The 12,075-nt window shown below is 37.9% G+C and overlaps 1 protein-coding gene across 5 annotated transcripts in view; it reads left to right on the plus strand.

Annotated features, from left to right (window-relative positions):
* Positions 1–12,075, plus strand: part of Gria3 (glutamate ionotropic receptor AMPA type subunit 3) — a 267,089-nt gene that overhangs the window by 131,198 nt on the left and 123,816 nt on the right. For all 5 annotated transcript variants that reach the window (XM_029533969.1, XM_029533970.1, XM_021188554.2 and 2 more), the window contains one exon: positions 192–379. In XM_029533969.1, coding sequence (XP_029389829.1) covers positions 192–379 — 188 coding nt within the window. The remainder of the gene's footprint in view (positions 1–191; positions 380–12,075) is intronic.

The following is a 12,075-nucleotide window of genomic DNA, read 5'->3' on the forward strand; positions in this document are numbered from 1 at the left end:
CAAAACACCAAGGTGGAGGTGCCAACATCTGGAGAGTTGAGGTTGGAGCTGTGAGGGTCACTTGGTCTCTCCAGTGGATACAGTTTGAAGAGACCCAATGGGCTGTTAATAGAAACTCAGTGGAATCTTCAACACCTACAGAAATATTTTTCCAAGAAAAAAATTAGTATAGCTGCTTTTCCTTCCTTCAGGGTTTTCCATCCTGCAAGCAATTATGGAAGCAGCAGTGCAAAACAACTGGCAAGTGACAGCAAGGTCTGTGGGAAACATAAAGGACATCCAGGAATTCAGACGCATCATTGAAGAAATGGACAGAAGGCAGGAAAAACGATACTTGATTGACTGTGAAGTCGAAAGGATTAACACAATTTTGGAACAGGTATGTCTGAGACTTAGCTCTCTCCCAGTCTGCATGTTAAATCATTATCCCGAGGCAGTTCCCGTATCGGCTAATAAATTAAGTAGCCAACAGAATAAGCATGCCAACAGTTTTCATAGTCTCTCTAATCCCTTTTTCCTCCCTACTGGCTGCAGGAAAAAAAAGGAATGAAAAGAAAAGTCTAAGCTTATAAAAAAAAAATTGCATCGCGTGATTCATTTGAATGTCTTTGCAACTTGATGCTACATATCAGATAAATCTATTGCTCCACTCCTGTTTAAAAGATAGCTGGTTATTTCAAAATAATCCCTGTCCTTTCCTATATCTTCTGACCCAAGAGGGAACACACAACAGATTAGGCGGGGCTTCCAGGTAGGATTTTTGTTTCTCATTACTGGAATATGTACTGCCCTGGACCCTTCTATGGAACACCAGCTATAGTTGATGAATGTGGGTAGATACTACTTACCAAGGTCAAATTGTCTGTATCATTATAAATTATCCTTCTGGGTTAGTAGGGGGAAGAGAATACTTCTAAGATACTTTTAATTCCATAAACTTTATTATAAAACAACCTTGGAAATAAAAATATTACACACCAAAATTCACCAGACCCAAAGTCTATACAGATTAATGGACTTCTATACTAGAATTGGCATTTGGAACAGAAACTGTGAAGCTTTACATTAAAAATTACACTTTGGTATCAAACATTTTATACATTTATGCACCACCAAAATTAAAAGGATTCAATGGCAGATTTAGAATTAGAAAAACAATTAGCTTTAGGCCCTCTTTCATAGCTCACGTCCATTACCTGCAATCCTTCCATTATGTCCAGTCCTGCCTTATCCCCTAAAATTTAGCCTCTCTTGTTCTCTTTTTTTTGGATGTTATACTGAACTTTTTATACTATATATTTAAAAAAAATAAGGTGCTATATTAAAACTATTTTGGTTTTAAAAATGTGAACAATTTTTAAAAAGCAGGCCAAAATTACATAAGACATGCACAAGCAAACCAGACAAAATCCCAGCACTCAGAAGGGGAAGTGAACACAAAAATCCCAACCCCAATCAAGGAGCTATTTGCTATAGATACCTGCTGGGGGGGGGAATCAGTTTTCTTCCATGGAGAGACACTAGGTGTATCAACCACACTACAGGGCAGGCCCTATACCCAGGAATAGCTGGTCAATACTAATTGGATTCCATGTGTATTCATGGTTGACTTTTTTCCCCTTTGGGTGATTTGTTTTCTTTTAGGTGGATAGGGAGGTGGGGGAGCATCTGGGAGGAGGTGAAGAAGGGAAAAGAATGGGAGCAGAATACGTTGTATGTAATTCTCAAAGAATAAAAAACGTTTTCAAAAGTGTAAACAAATCCTTCAAAAAGAAACAAGATAAAGAAGAAAACATAATCCAATGTGCCACAATGGTTTCATTATCAAGCATGAAGATGTAAATTTTAGAACAAAATTACTAGGAATATTGATCCTAAGCTAGACAGACACTATGTATAGGATAGAGGGCCAAACTGAACCTTGAAAGTTTACTGTTTCCTTACAAGTCTCATTTTGCCACTTAATAACAAATTTCCTGTCTCTACCATGAAGGGAAACTATAAGGGAAATTTTCTAATTTAACCCCAATGTGCCTGGGAGCCAAGAGCAGAAAATAAAATCATGGTGAGAAGCCATTGCCTATGAGAGGCTTTATAAAGGAAATGAAATATTAAAAATTTGTTAGCTCTATCCCTATAAAAGGAAAGACCAACAAAAGAGAGAGAAATGAGAGAATGGGGGGGGTGCAGAGACTGCAGGTGCTACAGGTTAGAAATACAAAGCTACTCCCTTGTTAAGCTCAGCACTGCTTTTAATGGATGATGGCTCAGAAAATCTGGAGCGCAAGCCTAGTTAGTTCCTCAACTAACATTCACCTGAGCAACACAAATGGTCCATGCTCTCCCTCACTCAAAAACTTTCCTTTGATTTTTTCAGATCTTAAAAATGAAGAATCAGGTCAGTGATGCGGCTCTATGTACTACATGCCCTCCAAAATGTTTAGACTGAAATAGCCTTTTAGTGGGTGACCTACTTAGTAGCCCCAAACAGAAGAACATCTCTCTTGTCACACTTTTTTTGTTTTCCTTCTGTTTCATTAGGGACTTTGGCTTCTCGACTATCCAATATTCTCTTAAAGGTCTGGGGACTTGCAGGAACTTAGACTGGACTGAGAGGTTTTTCACTTCTGGGTAATGGAAAGAGGGGTGGGTAAGGCTTTGACTTCTATATACCTCTGAAACCTTGGGCACTTAACTTTCTTTACCCCAGTTTTCTCATCTACATGATGGAAAAATACTTTTGCTCTACAACTCCTCAAAAAGCTATAAAATTTTGGAGAAAAAAATCAATATCACAGGAGGAAAATCAAGCTCTTTACCAAAAATCCACATTTCTGGTTTATTTTATGTCTTACTTCTCTGTCTTCCTTTATTCTAGATGTACTTTGAAAATACCCCCTCAGAAGTAGCCTTTATGCAATTTTATTCATTCTAAAAGATTTCAGAAAATCATGAAAATACTCTCAACACATATTTGCTTTCTCTACCATTGAGTAGCTCCTGTAAGACCATATGTTATGCAAAGTAGAGGCTAGAATGAGCTACAAACTTTATGATACAGACTAACCTAGGTCAGATGGTCATTGATAAAGTACACTTTAGTAAGTTAAACTGAGCTTTAGCTACAGCTCCATACAAAACAGTGCTTCTCAACCTCCCTGATGCTGTAACCCTTTAATAAAGTTCCTGATGGTATGATAAACCCCCAACCATAAAATTATTTTCAGTGCTACTTTATAACAGGAATTTTTGCTAATATTAGGAATTATAATGTAAATATCTGATGTATACGGTATCTAATATGCAATTGCTAAGAAGTTGGAACCCACAGGTTGAGAACTACTGACCCAAAGATGAAAAAGTACTTGTAGCCACATAATGTGATTGCTAAAATATACATTTTTTTTCATTTTTTAAAATTATTATTATTTTCTTTATTTACATTTCAAATGCTATCCCGAAAGTTCCCTATACCTCCCCCACCTCTGCTCCCCTACCCACCCACTCCCACTACTTGGCCCTGGCCTTCCCTTGTGCTGGGTCATATAAAGTTTGCAAGACCAAGGGGCCTCTATTCCCAGTGATGGCCGATTAGGCCATCTTCTGCTACATATGCAGCTAGAGACACAAGCTCAGGGGGTGCTGGTTAGTTCATATTGTTGTTCCACCAACAGGGTTGCAGCCCCTTCAGTTCCTTGGGTACTTTCTCTAGCTCCTCCATTGGGGACCCTGTGTTCCATCCACTTCTGTGTTTGCCAGGCACTGGCATAGCCTCACATGAGGCCGCTATATCAGGGTCCCTTCAGCAGAATCTTGCTGGCATGTGCATTAGTATCTAGGTTTGGTGGCTGATGATGGGATGGATTCCCGGATGGGGTAGTCTCTGGATAGTCCATCCTTTCATCTTAGCTCTAAATTTTGTCTCTGTACCTATATCCTTTCATGAGTATTTTGCTCCTTATTCTAAGGAGGAATGAAGTATCCACACAATGGTCATCCTTCTTGGTTTTCTTCTGTTTTACATAATGTATCTTGGGTATTTTAAGTTTCTGGGCTAATATCCGCTTATCAGTGAGTGCATATCTAGTGACTTCTTTTGTGATTGGGTTACCTCACTAAGGATGATATCCTCTAGATACATCCATTTGCCCAAAATTTTCATAAATTCATTGTTTTTAATAGCTGAGTAGTACTCCATTGTGTAAATATACCACAGTTTCTGTATCCATTCCTCTATTGAGGGACATCTGGGTTCTTTCCAGCTTCTGGCTATTATAAATAAAGCTGCTGCTATGAACATAGTGGAGCATGTGTCCTTATTACCAGTTGGAAGATCTTCTGGGTATATGCCCAGAAGAGGTATTGTTGGGTCCTCCAGTAGTACTATGTCCAATTTTCTGAGGAACCGCCAGACTGATTTCCAGAGTGGTTGTACAAGCTTGCAATCNCACCAGCAATGGAGGAGTGTTCNTNTTTCTCCNCANCCTNGCCAGCATCTGCTGTCACCTGAATTTTTNATCTTAGCCATTCTGACTGGTGTGAGATGGAATCTCAGGGTTGTTTTGATTTGCATTTCCCTGATGGCTAAGGATGTTGAACATTTTTTCAGGTGTTTCTCGGGCATTTGGTATTCCTCGGTTGAGAATTCTTTGTTTAGCTCTCTACCCCATTTTTTTAATGGGGTTATTTGATTTTCTGGAGTCCAACTTCTTTAAAATGGCTCTGTTTATTTCTATTCTAACAATAATTTGCTCTTATTTATCATTTCTTATATAAAATAAGTTTCTCATTAAACAAATTACTTAAGTAACCAATTTTAACATGATATTTTTTAAAGAAAGTGCTTTTTAAAAGAAAGTGAATGCTTTTTATCAGAGTTTATTCTTCTGAAAAACATCCTGATATACTACACAGATTTTAGTTCAATAATAACATTCATAATTCAATGAGTGTTAAGTTCTTCTAAAAGACAGCCTCATTGTTTGTTTTCAGTATTATTTAGGAGTTTTTCCTAGTAAACCTTCTATAATCTTGCAAAATCATGTTTCATTCGACTGCCTGATATAAAAGAGCCTCTGATAACATTATAACACTATCGTTAACACTATTGTCAATAGATCAGATTTAAGCATAAAGTTCATACTGTTGTCTATATCCACCAGGTATTAATGAAAATAGATAGTGTAGTACAACTGCTCAAGTATAAGCAGATTTTCGGTAGAGTTTTATATAACATAATGTCCACACTATGTTATATACGTTCTTATTTTCCTGTGAATATTCAAATAGTTATATAATTAATAGAAATTTTTCTACTATTCCTTCCAAAGTTCTTTTTAAATTTATTTTTATTTTTATGAGCATTGGTGTTTTGCCTGCCTTTATGTCTGTGTGTGAGGGTGTTGGATTCACTGCAACTGATACAGATAGCTGTGAGCTGCCATGTGAGTGTTGTATATTAAGTCCAGATCCTCTGAAAGAACAGTCAGTGCTCTTAACTGCTAAGCCATCTCTCTGGCTCCCTAAAGTTCTTTTGTAACTCTTCAAGGCCTTCATATGTTACTAGAGAAGAAAAATCAGTTAGATGTTGACCTTGCTTTAGTATCCCTGTGTACCAGTCAATCTACAAGGAATGTATGATAGATGTATTTACAAGTGTGAGAATTACAGTAGAAATTGACAGAGGGGTCAAATGAGACCATAATAACTTCTTAGGGCTCAGAGACTATTTACAAACTGTAGAGCCTAAGCCCAAGATTTAGAGCACTACTTGTTTCATTTCTTCCAATTTCAATAGTTCTTTCTTTTTCTCTTATCTGGGAATTACAATATAATACAACACGTTTCCCTTCCCTTTCCTACTTCCAGGCTTTCCCATATATCCTTCCCACTTTTCTTCAAATTCATGGCCTTCTTTTTTCATTATTTGCCATTGCATCTGTTTATACATATGTATGTACATATGTGTGAGCTCATGTGTCTGTGCGTGTACATTGTGTGAATGTATGTAGAGACCCAAAGTTGATATCTTGTTTCATTCTCCATCATTCTCCACTTTATCAAGGTAGGTTCTGTCCTTGGACCTAAAGCTAACTCTCAAGGCAATCTAGCTAGTTCCTTTGTCCCAAGAATCCAATCTGAATGGCTTTTTGACAAGGGGTAATTTATGTGTTTCCCTGTATTTCTGTTTTTCTCAAAAGAAAGCATAAATGAAACCTTTACATAGATGAGTTAATATGTACAAATCGTTTGAAAAGGTCCCTGATCCATAGTGTTAGTGCATCACTTTGATGTTCAAAAAAGCACTGTCATACAATTGATCTCACCTGAGCTTCACAATAGGATGCCTGCAGGGAAGATATGTTTATTCCAAATTTACACATGATTCATTGAAGACTGAAGACTTCTCAATGACTTGTCAAAATTTGACTTCCAGTTCAATTATCAGTACGTAAGAGAGGAAGTGTGAAACAGAAGCGGGTCTGCTGACCCCTGGTCTAGTGTTCTTGCCTTAAACAGCACCATTTGCTTTAATTTCTACACTACTCATTAAATAACTCATCAAATCCAAATGTGGTCTACTCACCAGACTCTATCTTAAAAAGATGGCAAAGCAATTAGTGATGATCCAAAAAAGAATGGCAAGAAAACAATTAAAGCATTAGGAAACAGTACCTTCGAGGAAAGGCTACAAATGAGTTAAGGTTGTTTATCCTGGTGAAAGAGAGCCAAGAGGCAGTTTAATCACCATGCTCAAGTATAAAGAGTTGTCATAAAGAGGGCACTGACCAACTGTTCTGCGTGCCTAAGGACAGCACTGGAGCAAATGAGCTTAACTGGACCAGAGAGACAGTCAGCAGAAGGAAGGACTCATTATAAAGGAAAGAGGAAAGTGGAAGGAAAGGCAATCAGTCTACTTCACACTAGAAGAAGGCAAAACTCTGTTGAATTAGGAAAAGGTTATGATTAACACAATTTTCAATATTTGTTTTTCAAAAATGCACGAAATTGCAAGTTTACACTATGTACTAGCAAGTAAAAATCTTTAATGAATAGAAAAATAAAGTATGCTATTCCTGGGAATCTGTGGCTCTAGGACTACACTGCAGGTAGAAAACTCCACAGATGGTCCTTTTATAAAGTGATATCGCATGTGTATGTAGCCTATTCATAACCACTTGTATAGTATAATTCATATCTATTGATAATAATGAATAGAATATAAGTGCTACATGTGGGATTACCCGTGGGATAATGGCAAGCAGAGGCTCTGTATGCATTTAGTAAAGAAGTGGGATTTTGAAGGTATTTTTTGATCCCATGTTGGGTGAATTCACAGGTACAGAACCAGAGTTACATAGGGTTAACTGCAATTCTTAACATCCCTATCATCTATCCAGAAAGTTATCCCCTTAAATAGATTTACATTTTCTCCACTTGTTCTTCACCATATTTTCTCTTTCTCTAAACATTATTAGTATATTCTCTGCCTGAGTTATAACATGAATTAAATGTGACGAAGCAATATGTTTATGTGTTCTACTCAGCAAAATGCTAGAATGTATGGATCTCTCCCAGTACTTTCTCATGCTAACTCATGATCCAGAAGCAGATCAACCTGTAGCCTTTCCTCTCAATGCTCCTGGCAGAACCGTACATTGACTTACTACCACATAAGAAAATCTGAGTTAGCCTCTACTCTTAGACTAGCTTTGTGCGTGGTTCAGTTGAATAAACATAAGCTTGAGAAGTGTAGACAAAGAGTTCAAATCCTAACTCTCTCACTACTCTATTGGGTGATATTTGAGGAAAATGGTTGTTTACTTACGACTTAATTTCACAAGTATCTTACTAGCATCCTTCAGTGGTAATGTGTGAAAAGCACATAGCACCTAGTGGTCACAGACTCTGGTACCCACAGCTATTTATTTGCTCGAGTGATTATTTTCTTTGATCAGGAAAACAAGCTATTTAAGAATTGTTACTAAAAAATCGTCTCCTTGTGGATTTTAGAGGTGTCTTTCATTTGAGGTCATATTGCGTTTGGATCTCACTGAACTCTTCATGTTCAAACACCTCTGCTTTTTTCTTTACTGTAACCTTAGGTAATACATGTGGATCAATCAACTCACATACTATTTGAGGAGCAACTAGATTTTCAGCATCATGTAAAATAATTAAAGGCAAAAATCTTGAGCCATATACAGCAATTAGTACATTTAATAACAGATATGTACTAAGTGCTTATAGCCATCTCGTGTCTGTGTGTGTGTGTGTGTGTGTGTGTGTGTGTGTGTGTGTGTGTGTGAAAAAAGGTAACCTAGAAGTCATACAGCTAATAGTTGGTGAAGCTAGAATTTGAACCCAGGGAATATAGCTGCAGATGCTATTAATCACAGCACTAATTGGCCCTGCATCTCACTGAATTTTTCAGTTGGAGTTTATTCAACCAAAAGTTATAAGATAAGCATCCTGATGAGGCCTGAAGTGGCTTTGTTTACACAACAGGCATTTCACAGATATTTTCTCCACTTGATGAGGAGTCATATCCCATTAACACAGAGAATTGAAAATACACCCTCAAATCGACACTTTCGTGAAGTGTTCCTTTGTAGCAAACAGGTTCATTTACTTACAGTACCAAAATAACCCAGCTTTGAAATGAGATCCACAAAGGCATATGTTGTGAAAAGGACTTCCCCAAAGTGATCTATATATAAATCTAGCATAGCTAAAGAATACCTAAAGAAGTGTGACCTCCATTGTCTTACCATAGTCTTCTGGCAATATCCGATCAGCAATGCCCCACTCCCACCCTTCCTCACCCCCACCTTAATATCTAGAAAACCAAGCATAACAAGAAGTGTAAATATTTATAGCAGATGAATTTCAGGTGGGTGCTTTGACTTGACAGTACCGCAAGGGCCATGGTTGTCCTTTCTCCCACTATTACCACCAGACTCTAATGGGAGGAAATGTTGCCTTAAGCATCAAGCTTCAAGGATCTTTTCTTTCCTTGTGGCCTTAAGAACATTTGAAAGATTAGAACCGTGCTGAGCATCAGGGACAAGGTAAAGGGGAAACAGACACAAAAACCAAACTGGGCAAACCAAGTCAAAGCACACACTATGATTCTTGGGTAACAAAGGGAGTCCTTGAAAATAAATCAGAATGCAATTAGAAATAAACTTGTTCCCTAACATGTAAAGATGTTTGTCCTGAGAGTTGGTAACAGGCAGCACTATTCTACATTGAGGGACTTTAGCTTTGGCTTATTAAAAAAAAAAAAAAGACAAAAAAGACAAAAAAGATGGCTTGATTATCTGGTCATACCTCCCAGTAGACTGGCTTGGTAAATATTTAGAAGCAAATCCTCTCTGGGAAAAGAAAAAAAGAAAAAAGAAAAACTCATTCAAAATCAGTACTTTGTAACAGAAAGACTCTTTTTTGTTTCAGGTAGTAAAAATGTTGATCTCGAAAAGGAGAAGTTCTTATTGAACCAACAGTTTCCTCTTCTTATTTTTTAAAAATCCATTCACTTGATTATTTCCTAGGGGGCTTGGAAGGATATTTTTAAAAATCAACAAAAATTCAAATTACTTTTCTTTTTTTTTTTTTTTTTTAAAAGATTTATTTATTTATTATATGTAAATACACTGTAGCTGTCTTCAGACACTCCAGAAGAGGGAGTCAGACCTCATTAAGGATGGTTGTGAGCCACCATGTGGTTGCTGGGATTTGAACTTTGCACCTTTGGAAGAGCAGTCGGGTACTCTTACCAGCTGAGCCATCTCACCAGCCCTCAAATTACTTTTCATTAACTAACTTCAGAATTCCTTCTGCAAATTCTCAAGGACTGAGACACTTGGAGATGAAGGAAAAAAATATCCAAGAGTTTTATAAAGCAGAATACAGAAGCTTGAGGCGGCAGAAGATCTGGATTTTAGCCCCAAGCCATAGAGTTCAACACTTCCTAATCCCTAAAGCAACTGTGTTAATATGTCCCAAGAGACTTCTAGTTCCAAAAGACTATGATGCCTGGTGCTTTAAAAAGCAAGATAGAGTGTTTGATTCAGGAGATACTGGTTGAGAGGATAGGGGGGTAGTGTGCCTCAGTGGTAAACATGCGTGATACTTCAGGTTAATCTCCAGCACTGCAATGAATAGCACAGAAGAAAGAGTGTGAGATGTGGCAGGGCAGATTGGGAGAAGGTAGGAAAGGAGGGAGAGAGAGAGGGAGGGAGGAAGGGAGGAAAGGAAGGAAGGGAGGGGGAGAGAAGAAGGAAAGAAGGAAGGAAGGAAGGAAGGAAGGAAGGAAGGAAGGAAGGAAGGAAGGAAGGAAGGAAGGAAAGAAGGAAGGAAGGAAGGAAGGAAGGAAGGAGAAAAGGGAAGGGAAAATAGAGAAAAGGTTCATTTTGTCTTACCTAGTTCTATACAAGGTAAGTGGAAAATAGTAAAGCATCCTTACTGAAGAAATGAACAGTCTAGCAGGCTGATAAGAAAACACAATAATTCTGGAAGGCAGAATATGTCAACTATCTCCGATGTGTGCCAACCTTCTTGCTTTCTCCGACTGCCAGCTAGTGACCATCATTAAATGGTTTTTGCTGAGTAAGGTGCTTGAAAGCCTGAACATCACTGAGCTTTTCTGAGACTTGTAAGATGGGGGATAAAGAGAATGAGATATATGCCCTTAAGGTCACAATGCCACTAGGACATTCATTTACCTCTATCCTTAGAGCACAGAACAACAAACGTCCCTGGTAATAGGAGTTTATGTTTGATCAAAGCTAGTACCACATATGTATATACATAAATATCATATCAGCCCTTCCAGAAAATGCCTAGGGAGTTTGTCTATTAATTAAAGGTTTCTGGTAGTTGGATTCTGATTAAATGAGATTTGTTTGTTCATTACAAACCTATGCTAAGTCCCTCACTGTATCCACATCAACTAACCTCCTCCTTCCTGCTTGTATGCCTTTTGCATATAGAAACATCAAGGAGAAAACAGAAAAAAAAAAGTTTTACTGAATCAAGACAGACTCACTCCTTGCCTTAACATCAGAATCTTAGGACTAAGTCTGGTACTTTATACCCAGATCTTAAATATATGAACCAATACAAGCCCAACAATAAAACTGATGTAAATATCACCTTTGTTTTTAGTTAACCCTGTTAACTAAATCAAAAGGGAATTCTGAATAACTACATTTTAAAACAAAAATAGAATAAAACCGTAAACAATTATAGCTTTGTTATCCCTCTGCAGGAAATGCATGTATTTTCTGCTGGCACAGAAAGAAAGCCCCCAGACAAGCCAAGTATGAGTTTGTGTGGCTTCCTTGGTGAACATCTTACTTAAGTCTTTGCAGACACTGAGGGCTTGACAGAGTCCTGTGGATTTTGATTACTGGCTTGTAAACACTAAGTATTTTTTAAATCACCATTGGGCTTTATTAGGAAATTTTCTCAGATTAAGAACAACAAACATGTAGTAATTAGAAAGTTTGTCATGCAGCTGCATGATTACAGGAGCCCTTCCCTAGATTCTAACAGATGTTACAAAAAACTCTTCAAGAATGCTGTGAGAACCTCAGTTCCTGAGAGCAACACAAAAGCTACTTATTGTTCAAACCCACAATGCCACAAGACCCTTATATTTAAAATGACAAGGCTCCCCTACAGAGAGGTACCAAACAAATACAAAAAAAGAACAGTAACAAAAAATTAAAATAAAACATGTAGATTCAACTTCTTCACCATGCTAACAATGAAAGGCAAATGCAAACAATAGTGCCATACAAATACCTTGACTTTTAAAAAAAAAATTTTATTAGATATTTTCTTCATTTACATTTCAAATGCTATCCCCTTTCCTAGTTTCCTCTCCAAAAGGCCCCTATACCCNCCCCCCCCCCCGCCCTGCTCCCCAACCCACCCAGTCCCACTTCCAGGCCCTGGCATTCCCTTGTACTGGGTCTTCAAAAGACCAAGGGCCTCTCCTCCCATTGATGGCCAACTAGGCCATCCTCTGCTACATATGCAGCTAGAGACACAAGCTCGGGGGGGGGG

The sequence above is a fragment of the Mus pahari genome, chromosome X, assembly GCF_900095145.1.
Source record: "Mus pahari chromosome X, PAHARI_EIJ_v1.1, whole genome shotgun sequence".
NCBI lineage: Eukaryota > Metazoa > Chordata > Mammalia > Rodentia > Muridae > Mus > Mus pahari.